At 36.4% G+C, this 21261-nt stretch overlaps 4 protein-coding genes across 4 annotated transcripts; 3 read left to right on the forward strand and 1 right to left on the reverse strand.

Moving 5' to 3' along the window:
- LOC115706104 (phosphatidylinositol-3-phosphatase myotubularin-1) lies at positions 1-10250 on the forward strand. Its single transcript, XM_030633629.2, has 19 exons — positions 1-347; positions 501-569; positions 1275-1349; positions 1567-1638; positions 2215-2284; positions 2630-2679; positions 3212-3501; positions 3613-3686; positions 3770-3833; positions 3936-4001; positions 4889-4988; positions 5075-5188; positions 5568-5737; positions 5838-5922; positions 6309-6536; positions 7141-7200; positions 7292-7356; positions 8027-8306; positions 9288-10250. Exons 1-19 carry the CDS (start codon positions 237-239, stop codon positions 9807-9809), a joined length of 2565 nt encoding a protein of 854 aa, XP_030489489.2. The 5' UTR covers positions 1-236; the 3' UTR covers positions 9810-10250.
- Positions 10251-11533: 1283 nt separating this feature from the next.
- LOC115708293 (putative disease resistance protein At1g50180) lies at positions 11534-14718 on the forward strand. Its single transcript, XM_061108045.1, has one exon. It carries the CDS (start codon positions 11712-11714, stop codon positions 14601-14603), a length of 2892 nt encoding a protein of 963 aa, XP_060964028.1. The 5' UTR covers positions 11534-11711; the 3' UTR covers positions 14604-14718.
- A 2162-nt stretch (positions 14719-16880) lies between these two features.
- Positions 16881-19604, forward strand: LOC133033345 (uncharacterized). The gene is made up of 4 exons (XM_061108056.1): positions 16881-16996; positions 17458-18426; positions 18727-19227; positions 19372-19604. The coding sequence occupies exons 1-3, from the start codon at positions 16916-16918 to the stop codon at positions 18838-18840; spliced, it is 1164 nt and encodes a 387-aa protein (XP_060964039.1). The 5' UTR covers positions 16881-16915; the 3' UTR covers positions 18841-19227; positions 19372-19604.
- A 332-nt stretch (positions 19605-19936) lies between these two features.
- Positions 19937-21261, reverse strand: LOC115710729 (uncharacterized). The gene is made up of 4 exons (XM_061108929.1): positions 21052-21261; positions 20412-21006; positions 20118-20315; positions 19937-19944 (listed from the first exon to the last, which is right to left on the reverse strand). The coding sequence occupies exons 1-4, from the start codon at positions 21259-21261 to the stop codon at positions 19937-19939; spliced, it is 1011 nt and encodes a 336-aa protein (XP_060964912.1).

Here is a 21261-nt window from a genome sequence, read left to right on the forward strand (position 1 = left end):
TATTAGTAATAATAATAATAATTAAGAAAGGCTGAGGTGGCATAATGGCAAGCGTAAAACTCGTTTGAAGGGAAGGCAGAAGAACAGTAGTGCTTACATTTTCATTCCATTCCACGACATCTCTCTCTCTCTCTCTCTCCTCATTTCTTTGCTCAAAAGGAAAAACAACTCCATACTTTCTCTCTCCTATCTCTCTCTAACTGAGTTGGAGGTTCTCCCCACTCGGTTCGCCGTACATGGCCGCCCCGACGTCACGCTCCGCCCGATCAGTGCCGCTTAGAGATTCTTCCTCCGAGAAGATGGACGGTGCTGGTAGTTGGGACGCCATCGAATGGACCAAGATTGAGGTTTTCTTTCTTTCTTTCGTTGTTTCTGTTCTAGGGTTTCCTAATTTATGGAATTTCTAAATTTCTCGTTCAGTGCATTTGTATTCTGGTTGAAAGTTGATTGATTACGGTTTTTGTTTATTTTATTTTATTTTTTTTAATATTTTATTGCAGCCTGTTTCGCGGTCCATTTCGCATACGAATTTAGAGTTTTTGCTTGAGGAAGAGCAAGTAATTGTGGAGGTACTTGATGAATTTTAGCAGATTCTTAAGAGTTCTGTAGTTGAATTATTTTTTTTGCTTTTATGATCACTCTATCATATGTGAATATTTTAATGTATTTTGAGGTTGAAAGTTGATTTTATAATGAACAATTCAAGGTTCTATTTGAAGATAATTGTGGTTGAATAGCAAGAATTGAAAGTGGAGCTTGCTTTTATTATAGAGTTTTGTATCAAAATCAAATATTTGTAATTATATATTATCGTTGGCAATGACAAGAATTTGAGAGCTGATAGAAACACATTACGAGTAAGATATTATGCTAAACTTCTTCTTTTATTCTTAGGCTGCTTACAGATATCTTTTTCTAATTACACTCTTGGCTTTTAAGCCCATAAGTAACAATAATTATGGTTGATTTCATATATATCTAAAACGACTAAATTGGAAGAAATGGAAATTCCTTTGGTTTGTGGTCTAGCTTTGTAGAGATAAGTTATGCTAAATCAAAATTTACTTACTGAAAAGCTACATCTTTTGGTACCTCATTACATAATTACTTGGGAAGTCATTGCATGGTAGTTGTGATAGTATTCTTTTTACATGTAAAAGTAGCTTAGCTTCTGCTTTGGGGCCGGTGATAGATTCTGTGATATATCAACTATGATCACTTTATTCCGGTATGCACTTTTAAGTTTAAGTAGTAACAGTTGAATTCGTCTCCAGGGTTATGGTGTTGTTCTTGTAAACACTGATGAGGCAGGGACATTGTTAGTAACCAATTATCGACTTATATTTCTGGTATGTTCAACATTTCCTTCTGCCTTAATATCTTTGTTGAATTTAAGTTTGGTGTGCACTTATGCCTGCTTCAGTTTGACTGAATTCTCAAACCTCTAGTTTTGAGGAATTATAATTTTCTGGCCATATCAAGTCCTTCTCATTGAATAAATTGTGCTTCCTTTTGGTGCATGTTTTTCTTTTATCTTTATTTATGTTGAGTTTTTTTTCTTTCAAGAGTGAAGGAACTAGGAATATCATTGCTCTTGGTACTATACCGCTCATGACAATTGAGAAGTTCAACAAATTGGTAAGTTATAATGATCGTACTCTGTTTTTCTTCTAATTATTTATTTTATGCACTTCTTATCTGTTTAATATCCTCTTTTCATATTTATTCTGTTTTCTTTTGTTTTGGTTGCTGTTTTTTTTAATCAAATGATTGTTATTAATAGAGATTGAGTTTCAATTGTTAGGTTTTTCACACTGAATTAGGTTGAGTTAGCAATCGGTAGCAGGTTTTGGGTTGGGGAAAGCTAGATTAAAAGATACTTTAGTTATTTAGCTTAAGCTGTCCACCTCTTAGCATCATCCACAAGTTTAGTTATTTTGCAACTTCTATAGGAACAAGAACAATGCTGTTTACTTCATTTAATTTCCAGTTCATTAATAGGAATTTATTTTCCTATTATTCCTTTTTTAAACCCATTTTTCTTTAATGTTTCTCATGAATTAAATTTTAAACATTGTAATGATATGTGCATCTAGCTCTTCATCCTGCATTTGTGGCTAGCTGGTTTGCAACTTATTTTATTTATTTATTTCTCGCATTTCATTTTTGGAACTAAAGTAACATGGTTTTCATGTTTTGTTTATGAGATTTTAGGTTGTAAAGACACAAGCAGCTCCTCGTCAATCTGACAAGAGTCCGTCACGTAGACATCTGCAGATTATTGGTAAGCTAATTGAAATATTGTTTTTTCCACCATAAATAATTTCTAGGCCAGAGATGCACATATTTTCAATTTAAACATAGCTTCTTATACATAAAATGCTGGTACCGATGAGAACACAGTAACTGTTCTCTTAATGCTGGTAAAGTCAATCCTATCTTTATCTATGGCAATAGTGCATCTTTGGCTAGTTGACTATACAGATCTTCCCACTAATGTTCTTATGTTACAATGTCAAACAATTTTTGTTTGGAACTGCAATCATTTTTTAAAATAGAGTACCATGTTATGATCATTGTTCATGAAGCATGAAGGTAGTGACAGTAAATGATGTTTCTATATTTTCAGGCAAAGACATGAGAATTATTGTCTTTGGATTTCGGCCTCGAACAAAGCAGGTGAACTTTATCATTCTTCTTCATCTTTTATTTTTCATTTTGAATCTTATAATTATGTTTCATCAACAACTTGAAACTTTTCTCTATGTCAATTAGTTTTTTCTCTTTTTAATGGTATTTTAAAAAATATGTTTCTATGCTCCTATTGGCATTATTATTATTTAAATGTTAAAACAAAAGATCAGATATTTAAATTGTAGTGTATAAAAATAATTCAATATGGTATTGAGTGAGAACACTCAAAAGCGTACGAGGAAAATAGAGTATACATAAGATATTTTCGATCTTTAGTCAGAAAGGAACACTCCCTTATAAACATTGCTATAGCCATAATGCTACTTAGTGCTTAATTGTATTCCACAATATCCTCCAAATCTTAAAAAACTATCTTATTTCTTTTAATCCACATCACCCATCAAACTGCCATTACATCTACCTTTGGTAGGAGTTGCCTAGTCAAAGAATAAAATTGTTTAGATGTTACAGTGAATGCTTTATCTGATCTAACTTAGATTATTGTGGGACGTGACAGAGACATGCAATTTTTGATGCATTATTAAGGTGTACCAAGCCAGCAAGGATCTGGGATCTTTATGCTTTAGTTTGTGGTCCTTCCAAATTCGGAAATACTAACCCTCAGGTGCGGTTATTAAATGAATATTTTCGGCTTCTTGGCAAAGGATTCCCCCGAGCATCAATGAGCATGATTGAAGATGGGTCTTTCACATTGTCCAATGATCTGTGGCGAATAAGTAATGTAAACTCCAGCTATGCACTCTGCCAGACTTATCCATTCGCTTTGATTGTTCCAAAAGGCATTTCGTAAGATTTTAAGATCTGTTCATTCTATTTTTTGGCTCTTGAATGTCTATTTATTATTGATGAGGTTTACAATTATTCTATGCTTCTAACATTTTAATTTGTGAATGGTAGCGATGATGAAGTGCATCAGGCTTCCAGCTTTCGTGCAAGATGTCGATTGCCTGTAGTTACTTGGTGCCATCCGGGTATGCAATGAATCTTGATTGTCTTTTTTCTAACATATGTTGCTTTTAGATTAATCAGTATTGTTATGTGTTGCTTGTTTCAGGAACTGGAGCAGTTCTTGCACGATCATCCCAACCATTAGTTGGTATCATGATGAACATGAGGAGGTAATCAGTCAAGAAACCTTCAACCATGCCTGAGATCAGCTGTCTGCTTGTCCCTGTTTCAGAAAACATATATTAATTCACTTGCCCTTCATTTTTCTGCAGCAATACTGACGAGAAGCTTGTGGCTGCACTTTGTACTCAACTTGGTGGAACAGGGGTAAAACGGAGGTAAGCATATGATTTGCTACCTTTTTTGTTCTCTTCGTATGATTGATTTATTTTGAAAGAATGTGAAGGTATAAGAAAAATTTAGAGGCTCCATAGGATTTTATTAATTATAAAACTTGAAATGGTGGGACTGATAAAAAATAGCACTAAAAAAATAAATTATAAAACAGATGAAACTCTATATAAATTGAAAACAATATTTTCTTGTGTCTCCATAATTTTTCTGTTTTATCAATTTAGAAATAACTAGCCAATCAAATATTTGAAAATTCATCATTTTCAAATCTAAAAATTTTCAGACTAATATTTTAAAATATTGTTTTCAAATTAAAAACAAATCAGCCCCTTATTGCTTTTCATTTTCATTTTTGTTTTACCTTTTTTTTTCGGTGATACATTCTGCTTTATGGCATTCTCATAATATGTGTTTCTCTATATAAGAATTTTATTTGTTTGATTTCATATTCGCAAGACTTGACAAACAGATGAAATGTCAAGAAACAGATATTATGTCTCTGAATCATGACTCATAGAACTAAGACATTATCTGTGTTCATTGAATTCAGCCATACATGCTGCCTCCTATAACAATCTTTGTTAAGAAAAAAAAAACAGGAGATATGTCTCCAGTGGAGGTTGTTACTCATTTTTGTAGTACTTGCCCTTATGTTTTAAAGAGTTGTAATAGCATAAAGTTGATCATTTTTTCAGTTTTTATTGTTTTCCTCTTGCTTAATGTTTCATGAAATCATCGTTTCTTAATTATGTGTTTTGACATGAATGTCTTGGCTGTTTTCATTGTCCAGGCAAGAATTGATATGGTAGTATTAGTTTAGCTAGCAAGTCATTTTCTCTGTGTTAATTAATTGTTTTGTCATCTCACTTAGGAAGCTATATATAGCTGATGCAAGACCTAGAAAAAATGCTTTAGCTAATGGTGCAATGGGAGGTGGATCGGAATCATCTTCAAATTATTTTCATTCTGAGGTTTGAGATTCTTATCGATGCTTAATTCAGTGATGAATATTGGCATCATGCTAATGTTCTGTTTGTTTTCTGTTATATTTGACCAGATTGTTTTCTTTGGGATAGACAACATTCATGCAATGCGAGAGAGTTTTGCTCGGCTTAGAGACTACTTAGATACATATGGTGCAACTTCATCAGATGGAATGTCATCATTCTTGGTCAGTTTTGAGATAGAATATACTACTTTTTCAATTATCGTGACATTCAATTTACTATTAAAAGTATGATCAATTGTAAAATTTGAACTTAGAACTCATAACTAGTATTTTAACTATGTTGTGGTGTTCTATCTTGTTATTCCTTTTTTTTTCATGTACAAGTGCCTTGGTAGACTAGTATCATGATACAATGGTATCATTTGTTCAAATATAGCTTTTGAAGCACCAAAGTAAAAACCTATTGGTCAAAATTAAATTTAAAAATGAAACTATATGTTGCGAATGGGTTCAAACAACTATGAATAGGCAAACTTTCTTTACGCCTTCTTACTAAACTTATGCTAGAAGTAAGAATATTTTGTACTATATCTGTCAACAGAGACATGGTGGATGGACCTGGGGTGGAGGTAATCTCAGCAGTATGTCTGCTTCAGTTTCAACTCTTGGTGATAGTGGTTGGTTAATACATATACAAAGTATCTTGGCTGGTTCAGCTTGGATCGCTGCACGGGTTGCTTTAGAATCGGCATCAGTGCTTGTTCATTGCAGGTGAGGTCCTTTTGAAGTCATTTCATTCATAATGGTGACTGTTCTGCTTTGGTGTTATAACTTTATTCCATATGGAGGTTCACATGACACATTTTTGTAGTGATGGCTGGGATAGAACCACTCAGCTGATTTCACTGGCCAGTTTGTTGCTTGATCCATTCTATCGGACATTCACGGGGTTTCAGGTATTAGCTGTGCAACAATAGATTAATTCGGTTGTATGTTCTGCTTTGACCTCAAGTTTTATGATGTAAAATTAGCTCGTATATTATCGCAACTCACTTGCACAAATCTCCTGAATGAAGAATTACTTGAAAAATTATTTTGTGTGATGTTTTTATTGTGGTTGCTTTTTGCCCCCTTAATTTTCTCATTGTGTTCGCCACTGCTTTTGAAGTTTTATGAGATTGATGTATCTATAAAGGTTTCATTACATTTGGTTGATATGTTGTATCAGAATTACACTATCATCTTGGTCTTTGTTTTAAATTTTATTTGTTTGCTGCTGCATTTCAAGAAAAAAGAGAACAATACAATTTTACCTAAATTTTGCAATATATGCTTTTGCTAGGCACTCATTGAAAAAGATTGGCTAGCGTTTGGTCATCCATTTTCAGATCGCGTGGGCATGCCAACAGTATCTGGGGGTGGCAACATACCTTATGAATTATCTAGGCAGTCTTCTGCTAGTGCTTTTCCATCATCACCCATGCGTCAATCAACTGGATCGCATACATCCCAAAATCCTAGTTCTACTCATGCACAGAATTCAAACAACTATTCCCCTATATTTTTGCAGGTGCGTCCACTATTGTTTTTAGGCAAACCAAATATATGTACTACTCTCTCAATATATGGTAAATGTTAAGTTTCTTCCCTTTCTATGAGGACGAGTAATGTTATTATCGTTTATCATCATCATCATTATAACTGTTATTAAAAAACAAATTCATTTATTACTTTTATTTATTCTTAAGAAACAAAAATGTCGTATTCATTGTCGTATTACACCTATAGAGGTTTGTAAGGAACAACAATCCTTACCAAAACAAACTCCACCAAAATTTAAACTTCTTAACACTAATAAAAAACAAGACAGTCTAAGACAATGACCTCTATCACTTTTTCAAAAAAATAAAAATAAAAAACAAGACAACACCAAACCAGTACAAGAAATCAGACATGTTTCTTCCTGTTCTATTAAAATTGTTATGGAAACTTTGGATGCTTGAATCATTTGAGATAAGAGTGTTTAATCCCATGAGCCAACTGGGGTTAATTAATGTGATGAGACTTGCTGTTGTGATAAAGAATTCTTCTAGAAATTGAGTGTATGTGATATGAGTAAGTTTGTTTCCCCTTGGACTATCTGTTATTGATCTAACCTCTTTTGTTTGTCACAGTGGATTGATTGTGTTTCACAGTTGATGCGGATGTATCCTTTTGCGTTTGAGTTCTCCTCGGTGGGTATATTTTTTCTCATTGTGATACACTTCAATTTAATTAAACAGCTGATTGTAATATTAACTTTGTTTTGTTTTTTGGGTAAACTAGGCTTTCTTAGTGGATCTCTTGGACAGTATGCTTTCATGTCGCTTTGGAAACTTCTTGTGTAATAGGTAAGCCCTTTTGATACCTGAGATGCAGTTACTTGATATTTGTTAGTCTTGATATAATGCAATCTATAACTTAGTAAAAGAAACAAGCTAGCTACTATAGCGAGTCTTTCAGCAATTAACAAAATATTATTTATCACTGTTCTTTTGGACATTAAGATGTTTTATTGAGGTAATGTTCAAGGGGTATCACATTATTCTGTGCTTATACACATACCTATTTAGAAACTTGAAGTGTGCAAGGGCATTGGTGCACAATAGGGATTAGATATGATTTTAAATGACTGGTGTACTGTTGTGGTCTGTAGTTTGTGACTGGACAACTCTGAAAGAATGTAGAACATGATGCAGAACTTGTAGAAAATTACATGCAATGAACTCTTTGAAGGATAAAACACAGTTTCAGAACAAGTCCCTTTCAACGAACAGTCCTTTTGGTGCTTAAATTTTAAAAATGATCCTTAGAGTTGCAAGCAATGCTTTGGCATTTGAGTCAAAGACAAAAGATGGGGAGAATTGCTGTAAGCTCTTCAAGAGAATGAACCCTTTTCAAGAATTTATGACTTTTAGATTCTAATGTTTTGTTCCTAAAATATTCATACTTTGTCCTTCTAATTTATTGTTAATTACCTTTCCCCGGCTCTTATAAAACTAGCGGATTTTGTTAATTTAGTGAAAAGGAGAGGCAACAATGCAGTATTGCTGAAGCTTCTGGATGCCTGTGGGTATATTTGGCTGATTTGCGTGCTGCAGAAGGGAGTTCTCATGTACACTGTAACCTTTTCTATGATCCTCTGAAACACAATGGTCCAATATTACCTCCAGCAGCTGCTTTAGCACCGACTCTGTGGCCTCAATTTCATCTTCGTTGGTCTTGTCCCACCGAAGCCCAAGCCGGGGAGGTGGAGGCTGAATGTCGGAAGATGGCTTTTAAATTCTCCGAATTGCAGAAGGTAATTAATACTGATATATCTATGAATTTCCATACTTCTGATTCAATTGATTTTTTCTTGCATTCTACGGCCTTTTGCCAAAAGACTATTCTCTTATCATTCTTTGCTTCATCATATTTACTTGGGTTTAGTCAGTGGAAGAGTTGTGACTTCTTAGATAGATGAGGTGAGTATGAATATCATATTGTATTAACCCTGCTCTTAAGCTTTGCTATTTGTCAAGTTCACCAACATGATCCTAACTTCTTTCTACGTTTATCTTCTTCCATCATATTGATTAGTAGTCAATAGTCATTTAGTGATTGGCTAGTTAATTTACTGACGTCACGGACCAGTAATTCTAACTTTATTAACCAATGTGTAGATAGTGACATGAGTACTCAAAGTTTTGAGTTTGTAAACAACATAAATTCAATTATTTATTTTAGCGGCATAAATTCAATGATTTATTTTAGCGATATCAGTAATTAATGTTTATAAAATTATAATTTTTCTCTAATTTTATCAGTAGAGACTCCGTTTTGAATTTATAAAAAAAAAATTAGAAATAACTGATACTACATGTTTTTGTCCAGACCCAATAATTTAGAATTTGAATCTTATATGTCTCCTACTAGAAGAAAATTACAGTTTTATAAATAATTATCATGTACTGGTAGGCCATGGTTGCAGAATGAACACATGATAATTAGATTAAAAGACTTGAAACTAGTTTTGTGGTTGGGTGGGTTTAAGTTCACATAAACGTATCATATATCATAAAAGAAAGAAAAAGAGATTAGGAGTGAGTGTAGAAAACTGAGTTCAGCTGTGGGGCAGCCAAATATTGATACAGCCCTTTGACTTGAGTTTGACAACACGTGATGAGATGATAAAAAAATGGTTCTATAGTTTATGTCTCCATTTCAAGGTAGGGTAAAGTGTAGCTATTCTTCCGATAGAAAGGTCTAATATTCTGTTTTATGTGTTATATGTTAACAGGCAAAAGAAGCAGCAGAGAACAAAGCTAAGGACATGGTTACTTCTATGGAATCTTTAAGTGCAGAGTTGAGAAATGAACAGAGTGCCAGAATTTCAGCTATGAGCCTGGCCAAAAGAGCCAGCAAGGAAAACGAGGCTTTTAATCGAGCCATTCAATCCCTAGGATGCAAGGTCCATTTCTCAGGAAGTGGTGATTGCACTGTTGACATTGAAAATAGCTTGATTGGTACTCCACAGAAATTTTCTTATTCCCCTTCAAAGAGAGAATCGGACAGTATCACACAGAATGATGAAAAGTCAGACCTCTCTGTTTCAATCACAGTTATGTCAGATGAAAATGCTCCGAACAATCAAATTGGTCGAATGTGTGAAACATTATGCCCTCTTCGCACTCGAGAAGGAGGCTGCAAGTGGCCAGATGCCGGATGTGCTCAGCTTGGCAGCCAATTTGTTGGACTAAAGGCAAATTTCGATGCATTTGACCGACTTTCTATTTACGATGGCTACTTTCAGCCCAAGTGAATACTAGGTTAGGTTAGAGTAGTAGTTCTAAGATAATTTTTGGCTTGCCGTCAGATTAAGTGGAGACGGCAATGGCCCCTAGAATTTGAAATGGGGGTCTCGGAACTGTTTGTACAAAGAATGTAGAGTTAATCTTAATCAACCTATTAGCTCAAGGGATTTTGTTGTACAAGAAGAGTGGATAATCATTTGAGAAACTGTGGAGTAATTGGTGATCGACGACCCATACAAGTTTCTTTAGGTGTTTTTAGCTAGACCATACATTTCAATTCATTTCCCCAATAAGAGAAGCCCGTGTACATGTTTTAGGCTTAGCTATGTGTTGTAGCTAATCTTCACCAGCATCCATTTATATGCAATGATACATTTAGATTTCGTTATTCAATAAAAAGTTGGTTACTGACCGAAACAAGTTCTATGTCAGTCAGCCTCTTTGTTTCATATATTGTAGGCTTGTAATGTTTATATGGTGCTATCAAAATGGCCGTTTTGTTATCCTCTATCTATCTTGATTGAAAAATTTATCCAATAATAATAATAATAAAAAAGAACAAATCTGTACAATTATCTTTCCAAGTTGATTTGGAATAGCGTTAATGGCTGTGGTTTCTCAAGAAAGAAGGGAAACCTTACTAAGTACAACTTGCCATAAACTTAAAACTAAATAGGTGGAGGAGGGTTCTATGGGTGCGTTTGGGATAGCTTTTAAAAAAGTTAGAAGCACTTTTTAAAAAACTATCATTCAAAATGTGTTTGGTAAAATTAGAGAACTAGCTTTTTTAAAAATTTAAGAAAAAAATTCAGCTTTTGCCAAAAGTTGGGTCTCTTGGGTTAGTTTGTCACATTGTTTGAGCTGATACTTTTTTTTTGGATAGTCTTTTCATATATATTTTTTTAATAAATTCTCATAAATTGTTATATTCAAACAAATTATATTTTGCTTTTTAACGATAATGTTTCGTATGAAATAAATTTTCATTGCCGTAAAAGAAAGATATGAAATAAATTTAGGATTATTTTGGCGTATAGATATGCCATATTCATGTGTTTGAAAATATGTTATACATAAAGTTTGATAGAAGAGACAATGGCATATATTATTGTATACCGAGTTTTGAAACACATACATTTCATATTTTGGCAAGCATATGAATATTAGAATATATATACCACTTCCTTGACTTGAGCCAAAAAAATTGTACATGATACATTTATCCACTTGTTTGTCCCCTCTTTATGGTGGTAATATATACTCTTTGGTGGAAGTGATGTTCAAACTCTCATTGTTTAAAGTTACTCTCAAATATTGTGCAAGTAGTTATAAATCCAAAAGAACCAGCACACATAATTAGTGTAATATAAACTGTCTAAATTTGTATTTCTTAGAATTTTTTTTTAGAAAAAATGACTACAATACAAATCTCAAAGCGTAAAAACTTTCAGTCAACAAACTAATTATTCACTTAAGTTTTATAAAGAATAGTCTCTATAAACTAACCTATAAAAAGATCAATCTACTCCAGAAATGTATTATATTTCGTAGTTTAGTATTTGTAGTTTTCTGTACCATGTTGTACACTAATAAAGAAAAAGAACTTAAATAAACGTGTTATTAAGTAGAATATTACATGGGTGTTTTGGGTATTATGCCTCACTACTAGTGATTGCTCAAACATCGAACGTTCCTTGCACTTTCAAAGATATTAACACTAATATACATACAAGACAAGACAAAGTGGTCTTCAAACTCAGTCAAATTCAACAATGTCGGCCATATTTATATTAATAATTCATTGATGGTGTTCCCACGTTCCTTGAATCTTCACTTACAACTCACTTGTGGATATTTGTTTTGTTTATGTATGAAATGCTGCAAAAGTAATAAGCAGTGTAAATATAGCAATGGCAGAGAGTCTATTAATATCCCAATTAGCTGAGGCAGTTGTATCTCAAGCAGTAGGAAGACTCAGTGAGCTAATAATCAACGAAGGTGCATCATTGAGCAGTGTGAAGGCAGATGTGGAGAGGCTACGAGATGAGCTACATCGAATGCACTGCTTCTTTGAAGATGCAGATCGCAGGCCACACCACCAAGACAAGCGCCTTCGCCATTGGATATCAGAACTTAGAGGTGTTGCTAATGATGTTGAGGATGTTATTGAGATGTTCATCTCCAATGTCTCCTCTTCTTGCCTCCAATTCTTCTACCTCCGCAGACTCAGGAGCCAAATCAATTCCATCAAAACTAAGATGGAAGATATCTTTAAAAGCTCCCAAACTTACCGGATTGAATCTAGTAGTCGTAGTAGTAGTAGTAGTAGTAGAAGAGTTGAAGGGACTAGTAGTTCTGTTTCTGAGCTACAGCGGCGTCTGAGGAGATCTTGTCCAGATGACAATGATGATGATGATTATGTTGTGAGCATGGAGCATAGTGTGAAGGCTTTGAAAGATGAGTTGATCATGTTGAAGAAGGAAGATGATGATGATCAACTCTCCATAGTTTCTGTGGTTGGCATGGGTGGATTAGGTAAGACCACTCTTGCTAAGTTGGTTTATAAAAGTAATGATGTTAAACAACACTTTGATTGTTGTGCTTGGGTTTTCATATGCCAACAATATGTTTCTAAGGATATTTTGTATGAAATCTTAGTTCAAATTGATAGGGGTAGTGATAGAGAGAAAATAAGGAATTTGAATGAGAATGAGATGAGTGATAGGCTTAAGAGTGAGTTAAAAGGGAAGAGGTATCTTGTGGTTCTTGATGATATTTGGAGAATTGAGGCTTGGGATTGTATCAAAAGAGCTTTCCCTTTAGGAAATAGTAGTAGTAAAGTGCTTTTCACTACTCGAAACAAAGAATTAGCATTGTCTGTTAATCCATGTAGCTCTCCAATTGAGCCCTCTTTTTTAACATTTGAAGAGAGCTGGCAAGTACTTGTACAAAGGCAAGCTTTTCGGAGAAGCGGTTTTGGACTAGAATTTGAGATGTTGGGTAAGGACATGGTGAAAAAATGCGGAGGACTGCCTCTAGCAATTGTTGTTCTTGGAGGGCTGTTGAGAACAAGAAGTTCACTTGAAGAATGGAAAGAGGTTCAGAAAGATGTTAACTCACACTTGAATAAGCTCCAATCACATCAAGAGTATGAAGGTGTGAATGGCATTTTAGCCTTGAGCTACTATGATCTACCTTACTACTTGAAACCATGTTTTTTGTATTTGGGAAGCTTTCCAGAAGACAGAGATATAGAGAAAAAGACATTGATTCGGTTATGGATTGCAGAGGGATTTGTACAAAAACTGAAAAGAGAAGAGGCAAATGAGGAAACATTGGAAAATGTATGTGAACAATACTTGAGAGAGCTTACAAATAGGTGCATGATTCAAGTGAGCAAAAGGAACAATTCAGGAGTGGGAGTGAAAACATACCGAGTACATGATCTTATGCGAGACTTGTGCGTGTCTAAGGCGAAAGAAGAGAACTTTTTTCAGGTCATTCAACATCAAAATGAGAGTAACATGTCAGAGCAGGGAGGTTCTTCAATTCATCATGGTGCTAAAACAATCTTTTCACGGAAAATTGTTCTTCATGTTGGGTGTGATCTCGATTTGTGTAAAGTTCAACTCCGTCTCCATTCCCTTTTATGTTTCGACAACGGGCATTTTCTTGTGAGTAGCTTAAGAAAGAAGACTTTCATGTTCTTAAGAACACTAATACTTGGAAACACTTGTTTGGGAGATAACAACTTTAAGATTCTGAAACAAATCTGCACACTCATACACTTGAGGTACCTTGGGCTGCAAAAATCTAATAATCTGCACAAATTGCCAAAATGCATAGCCAACTTGCGTAGCTTGCACACTTTGGATCTTCGATACAGCAATGTCAAAATGCTACCTACATCAATATCAAGACTGACACGTCTGACACATCTTATGAGTGATAAACCTTTAATGCTCATGGACAAAGAATCAGGTAACAAGTTTCTTAATTTTGCTGTTTTAAGTGTTAATCCTGCTAAACCGACGCCAACCAATCCGGCGCAGCCTACCACACCTATGCTCATAAGGGATGTCTTAATCTTCAAATATGATGTTCTTCTCCAACTTACTAATCTTCAAGAGCTAAAAATGCTACTTAGAAGCAAAGAAGAAGCTACAAAGGTGCTAGAATCGGCCATCATAAAAGGCGGTAGAATTCGATCCTTGGATCTTGACATGGTGTTTCATGGACATGTACTTCAAAATCAACTAGCACCACCACCACCAATGCCTTTTCCAAGTCTAAAATCACTCTCTAAATGCTACCTTCTCAATAAACTACGTCTAAGGGGGCCAATAGAAAAAGATTCTTTGCAATTTCTGTCCACAAGCCTAGTCAAATTGACTTTGGAACATACATGTATTCAACAAGACCCTATGGCAGTACTGGAACAGCTACCAAATTTAAAGCTTCTACAGTTGCATTCTTTTTCTTATATTGGTTCCAAATTGGTTTGCTCTGCCAATGGCTTTCCTAAACTAGAGACTCTTCGGCTTTGTCACTTGCAAAGACTGAAGGAGTGGGAAATAGAGAAAGATTCCATGCAATGCCTGAAGAGATTAGAGCTTGAACAACTTCTGAAACTGAAGATGATTCCTGATGGCTTGAAATTCGTTACTACTCTTAGGCAATTAGATGTTATAGAAATGACAGAGATTTTTGAAGAAAGGATTAAAGTGAGTGAAGGACTTGAAGGGGAAGATTACAACAAAGTGCGCCACATTCCCTCCATCTCAACTAGAAGACTTTATTAAGAATAGCTGCAACTTTATTCTCATCATTAAATTGTTGCTCAGTCTCATCTCAACTCAAACCAGTATCATAATACAAATTACAATGCTATCTTTTCTTTAAATAGAGCTATCCTTATCCAACGCATTCAAGTTATTATTATTATTATTATTATTATTATTATTATTATTATTATTATTATTATTATCATTTCCCCATCTTTTTTATATTGTATTAATCATAGCTTTTGATTTTAGAGTTTCCCCAACCGGATGCTAAAATTTACTTTTTTCCATTGAAACTTTAGCACTATAGTTGCACTAAATAGTGTTCAGTGTATCACAGTACATATATTTTTTATAGGAAAATTTTATGCTAAAAAATAGCAAATGGTGTTTAATTATACCAAGAATTTATTACACGTAGAAAAAATATGCCAATTTTTTAATTTCCTTCCTAAATTACCCCTATCCTTTCACTTTCCCCCATTCTCTCTAACACTCTCTAACAGCCCTCTCTCTCTCTCTCTCTCTCTCTCTCTCTCTCTCTCTCTCTCTCTCTCTCTCTCTCTCTCTCTCTCTCTCTCTCCATTCGAACCCCACTGTTGAACCACCACAGTCGAACCACCACCCACGTTCGAACCCCACCGTCGAACCACCACGAAGACCCAGTCGACACGAACCACGCAACCACATTCGAACCAGACGACCCCATCGACCCCGACGACCCCGACGACCCATAAACCCACTCGAGACCCAGTCGACCCCATCGACCCCGACGACCCAACAACCCACTCGAGACCCCCAGCAACCTCCAAAACGTACTCGGACCATGTCGGAGCACCGTCCCCACCACCGCCTTCTTCAAACATTCGAACCTTTGGATAAAAGAGGTATTTTTTTTTGAATTTTTTGTACATGCTTTAATTTGTGGATGAATCTGTTTAAACTGAAATTGTGATTTAGTATGTTTGTTTGTGATAAATTATGCATGAGAAATCTGGGGAAATTATGGGGGTCGTGGTAAACGCTGTTTTTTCCTGATTTTAGTTTTTGTGCGACGTTATGCGATTTTATATGCGATGTTGTGCGATTTTAACATAGGTTAATACATTTTGGATATATTTAGCGATATTTAGGCGACATTGTGCGATGTTTGTGTGATTTAGTATATTTAGAGTAGATTTCAGCAATATTATGGGTATATTTAGCGATATTTGGGCGACATTGTGCGATGTTTGTGCGATTTAGTATATATGAAGTATGTTGTGCGATTTCTGCAATATTATGCGATGTTTGGGCGATGTTTGTGCGATGTTAACTGACAGGGACTTGATTTTTTAGTTGTTTTGTTCTGCATTGTTTTAGCGATATTATGCGATCTATGTGCGATACTTATGCGATTCTTGTTGAGAGTGGCCTAATTTTCGCTGCCTTTATGCGATTTTAGGCGATGTTTGTGCGATTATTATGCGATAAAATCTAATTAATCTTTCTAAATGCAGATGGCTCCTGAACTTATTCTCCCATTGTCAGACCACTTTCCAGGGCGTATAACATACAGAGGCAACGGATACTTTGCTTCAATAAAGGCCAAATTTGAAGCTTTTAACTTGACTCAGAAGGTGAAGGAGACGCCTTTTGGTGTGTTTTGGAATGCCAGTGAATTGAAATTCAGTGGGGTTATTGTCCATCAGTTGTTACTAAGGAAGAAGAAAGTGAGTGATGCCAAAAATGATGAAGTGTGGTTTTACGTGGGTAAAACCGAAGCTAGATTTGGGCGGTCTGAGTTTGGTTTGATCACAGGCCTAAAGATGAGCGGTGGTCCTTCGTCAGAAGAATTGACTGCACAATGTGATTCTGATCGGATTTTGCGAGACTATCTCAACAATTCAAAAAGGGTGGCCTTTAAAACCCTTTGGCTAGCATTTGAGGCATGCGATGTTGCAGACGATGTATACAAGCTGGGGTTGTGTGCATTTGTCGAAGGTGTTCTGCTGTCACGGGCCGAGGGTGTGTATATCTAGACAGATATGCTAAAGTTGGTAGAAAATGAAGACAACTTCTTCGAGTATCCTTGGGGTCTTCTGTCTTATCAAAAGTTGTTGTCTTCCACAACTAAGAATATGCAACAACTTACGCAAAACTACATGGATAAGGTGTCGAGTAAGAACGATAAGACCAAGAAGAAACACAAGAAGGAGAAAAAGGTTACTCAACCAGAAGCGAAGTACAACGTGTACGGATATGCTCCTGCCCTGTAATATTAGGAATTTGAGGCCATGCAAGTTTTGGGGAAGAAGTATGGCCAGTGAAAAGGGACTCGATTCCCTCGAATGTTGAACTGGAGCACCCCCGACTCAATCACGAAACACGATGTGAAGCAACCTGACGTGGCTGCACTGTTTGAGAAAAGGGTATGTGAATCTTTCTCTATTTTAGCGCACTTATTTTTTGCTTTAAGTGTAATCTGTGTTTATATGCGATTTTGATGCGACATTGTGCGATATTTGTGCGATTTACATGGCAGTGCATTATAAATGTTAGTTGCAAAGTGTGTTTTTTGGCGACTTTATGCAATTCGTGAGCGATTTTTGTGCGATTTTGTTGGCAGTCTCTAAATAAATTTTCACTTGAATTGTTTTATATTTTTGGCGACTTTATGCGATTACTGTGCGATCTTTGTACGATTCTTTATGACAGTAGCTTATAAACTTTCTATTGATGTATAATTAAGTTTTAGCGACGTAATGCGATTACTATGCGATGTTTATGCGATTTTGGTGACAATAACTTATAAAGTTTATTAGATTTTGGGTGATATTGTGCGATTTATATGCGATATAATTAAGATTTAACGTGATATTCACTTTTGCAGATGGTTGTTCTTCAAATTTTATATCCTCGAAATTGGGAGGTTGATTATTGGAAGACCAATTGTGAGGGTGAGGTCCCCACAGTGGAAATGGGCTTGGATGAGGTTGAAGAAACACAAGCTGGGGAGCAAGATTCGACTGCATTCGAGACCCAAGCAAGACGGGTGGCAGAGTATGTGGAAAGTACAAATATTATTCCACCATCCTCACCCAAAACTGCACCAGACCCCTCCACATCTACAACTGTGCCCCCAACCCCTGTCTCTGTGCCGCCAACCGCTGCTGCAGCCAATGAGTATGAGTACCTCTTATTGGCTAAGAGATTGGAGAAGGTAGAAGCGCAACAACTTGCGATTCTCACTGCCCAGACTGAGATGAAGGCTGACTTCAAGAGATGTCAGAAAGAGATGAAGAATCTTATCATGGATCAAATTGCGACCGTGATAAGTTTGTTACAGAAGCAGCCTTCGAAGCCGACACAACCATCAGGGCCGGCACATCAATCATCGCCAACACATCCATCAGCCACGGCAGAGCCATTACAGACGATACATCTGTCACCGCTGAGAGATGATGATGATGATGATGATGTCTACCCAGAAGATTTGCAACCTGACGTATGTGAGGTTCCTTCTACTCCTGCAAACGCCATTGTGATTTCCCTGGGTGATACAGAATCTCAGGATGTGGAAGAGTTGCAGGGGCCACCAGCTGGGGTGGACTTCTGCAGGGTTAGGCGAAAGCGGAAGCCGGTTTTCTTGAAGGACTACACAGCTGGGAAGAAGAAACAACGACATGGGCCCGTGGTAGTAGACACAGTGAAACCGGCGGACTCCCGACTGTTAAAATTTTTCCAGAAGTGGATCACTTACGCTAGGGACAACGGTCGTCCTAAGGATGTTCACACTGGCGTAGCCACTCGATCATGGTTCGTCAAACTGATGGTGCTGGGAGAATGGCTCGACGATGCTGTAAGTTATTTCTTAACAGAATTAATTTATTGTGTTTTAAAATGTTTGTGCGACTTATATGCGATGTTTGCCTAACTACTTTCTGTTAAATCTTTATATGCAATTTTTATGCGATGTTTGTGCGATTATTAATTAATTTATGTATTATTTTTGCGACTTATGTGCGATTAATATGCGATTTTTGTGCGATTAATGAAACAATTTCGGTAATTTCTTGTGCGATTTCCTGCGATATTTGTGCGACATTTATGCGATACCTGTCTTACTGTTTTCTTTTGGAACACGGCAACTTGATGCCAGGGCGCACTTATTGAGAAGAAGACGGACCCTGTACCCACAAGTCTACACTCGAAAAGGTGTAGTTTTGGACACATCTGCTCCACAGATATTTGCCATGTATTGGAATTTCTATGAGGGTGACAAGAGCAAGATGAAATGGGATGAGGTCGTTATGAATTACGTGCAGGGGATAGAGCACAGGCACTTGCCATGTTGGGAGAACCAGGATTACATATACTTTGTTTTGAACCTTCCCAAAGAGCGCCACTGGGTGGCAGTTGAGGTGGATATTGACAACTGGGAGATCATTGTATATGATTCTGATATCGGTGCCACCCCTGAGGAAGCCATGAAGTCATATTTGAAGTCTTACAGCGAGCTATTTGCGAATCTAATTCGAGCTAGCAGTTATTTTCCATACAACAATTATGTACATCTGGTTGACTGCGGTGATCTCAGTCAGCTCCTACCCCTACATTATACACGAGCTACCTCTAAGGTTGCACCATAAACGGAGAGCAGGTGAATCTCTTTTTTTTATATATATATATAATTTAAGTAATTTATTTAATTTTGCACTCCATTATGAATTACTTAACTTTTTTTTTTTTGAATAAATTACTTAACTTGATTGTTGCTAATATTGACTAATTTTTTAATTTGTAGTGGCGATTGTGGAGTGTTTGCCATGGAGTACATTGAGCACTGCATGCTCGACCGATCGTTAGAGCTAGTTAATGATGATAACATGCTCACCTTTAGACATAGGTGGTGTGTAGACTTATTTTACCAGAACTTGACATGGTAGTTTTATGTAATTTATTCTTATATACGCATCAACTTTTGCAATTGTATTATATTATACCGTGAAATGTGAAATCGCTCAACTGTCGCACATATATCGCATAGAAATTGCAAATATTATCAACGTTGAAATAATAACTTGCTTAGCTCTCTAAAAATGTCGCACATACATCGCATAGAAATCGTAAAAAGTAGATAGCTAGTATATTAGGCATGTCACAATGAAATTGCCAAATGTCGCTAGAAATCGCACAGGAATCGCAAATTAGCAATTAAAATAGTGAAGAAAATCGCACAATGTCGCATAGATATCGCATACAAATCGCAAAAAGCAACATTAATGAAATATGAAGTCAAATCGCACAATAATCGCATAAAATCGCAAAAAGTCGCAGACACATTTAAAATATCCATAACAATATTAAAGCTATAGTCCTGTTAAACAACAACCAGCAATACAACACATATTCATTTAAATATTAGAGAAACGGTTCAAACTCGAGCTTTGCATGTAGCTCTGTTGTGCCCTGCACCGTGACATGGCGAACAGTGACGAGGTTCCACTACGACCTGACCACTTGACGGTTGACGCTTCGTCGGTCTTCTACCTGCATTGCTCTTCCTAGGCCGACCTACTGGTTTTTTCTCTACTGGTACCCCGATTCTTATGTTCTTGATGTGTTCTGGTAGTACCCACTCATCCTCCTCGCCAACAATATTAATTGTGGCATCGTAGATCTTCTTCCACGTTTCTTTTGTGTAATATGGAGAGCAAAGTGCGTACACGCTCACATTCTGACTAACTGCTGCGGCACATGCATGGGGACAAGGGATTTTGAGCGTTTGGAAAAGTCCGCAAGTTCATGTTCTCTCCACTAAGTTCACATCACCACCTCTCTCACCTTGAGGACTCGTACCAACGTTAAACAATTGAGCACCATTACGAAGGACACTCCTGAACATACCATCTTTGTGTTGATCCTTTAAATCATTTTCAAAAGTAGTAGCCAAAGGAGTAGCGCACTTACTAGCCTTTTCGAGACGAGAAGCAAACCAATTTTGAAGTGTGAACCTGATGAAGTCAACCAAAATAGTTACTGGATATTTTCTGAATTCTTCTGTCACCTTGTTGAAGCTTTCGGCAGCGTTGCTTGTCATTATGTTGTAACGATCGCCTGGACAATAAGGACAAGCCCACTTTTCAAACCCTATTTGCTCGACGTATGTAGCAATGGCAGTGTCCATCTGTTTCAGCACCTCAAAATGCCTATCAAATTTCGTCTTGTTCCATGCGTAAGCTGCAAGCCATATTTGCTGGTTGCATACATCAGTCTTAAACTTGTGAACGACATTCATGGTAATATGCTTGAAGCATGCACAGTGGCATGCTTCTGGGAAAACAACATCAACAGCATGTTCAATGCTTTGATGCCTATTTGATATGAACATAAGATTTTCAACCTCACCAATGGCTTCCTTCAACTTCCGCAAGAAATACTTTCAAGAGTCATGATTCTCACTGTCAACAATTGCAAAGGCTACCGGAAATAATTGGTTGTTTGCATCGTACACAACAGCAACTAACAGTGTTCCCCCATACTTCGTCTTCAAGAATGTTCCGTCGATATTAATCACAGGACGACAGAACTTAAATCCCTTCCTACAAGCATCGAGTGACCAGAAACAGTACTTGAACCGGTTATCCTCGCTAACAATGTCAGTAATAGTACCCAGATTCTTCTGTTCCAGCAT

Source organism: Cannabis sativa, chromosome 1, assembly GCF_029168945.1.
Source record: "Cannabis sativa cultivar Pink pepper isolate KNU-18-1 chromosome 1, ASM2916894v1, whole genome shotgun sequence".
Classification (NCBI taxonomy): Eukaryota; Viridiplantae; Streptophyta; class Magnoliopsida; order Rosales; family Cannabaceae; genus Cannabis; species Cannabis sativa.

Excerpts from the sequence above, each read along its gene's own strand:
- LOC115706104 (XM_030633629.2), top strand. The coding sequence starts at position 237 with ATGGCCGCCCCGACGTCACGCTCCGCCCGATCAGTGCCGCTTAGAGAT. Across the intron at positions 348-500 it reads TCGAATGGACCAAGATTGAG|CCTGTTTCGCGGTCCATTTC; the intron begins GTTTTCTTTCTT and ends ATTTTATTGCAG. Across the intron at positions 4,989-5,074 it reads CAAATTATTTTCATTCTGAG|ATTGTTTTCTTTGGGATAGA; the intron begins GTTTGAGATTCT and ends ATATTTGACCAG.
- LOC115708293 (XM_061108045.1), top strand. The coding sequence starts at position 11,712 with ATGGCAGAGAGTCTATTAATATCCCAATTAGCTGAGGCAGTTGTATCT.
- LOC133033345 (XM_061108056.1), top strand. The coding sequence starts at position 16,916 with ATGTTGAACTGGAGCACCCCCGACTCAATCACGAAACACGATGTGAAG. Across the intron at positions 16,997-17,457 it reads CTGCACTGTTTGAGAAAAGG|ATGGTTGTTCTTCAAATTTT; the intron begins GTATGTGAATCT and ends TCACTTTTGCAG. Across the intron at positions 18,427-18,726 it reads GAGAATGGCTCGACGATGCT|GGCGCACTTATTGAGAAGAA; the intron begins GTAAGTTATTTC and ends ACTTGATGCCAG.
- LOC115710729 (XM_061108929.1), bottom strand. The coding sequence starts at position 21,261 with ATGCTGGAACAGAAGAATCTGGGTACTATTACTGACATTGTTAGCGAG. Across the intron at positions 21,007-21,051 it reads CAAACAACCAATTATTTCCG|TATTTCTTGCGGAAGTTGAA; the intron begins GTAGCCTTTGCA and ends GACTCTTGAAAG. Across the intron at positions 20,316-20,411 it reads CGTTGGTACGAGTCCTCAAG|CAGTTAGTCAGAATGTGAGC; the intron begins GTGAGAGAGGTG and ends CATGTGCCGCAG.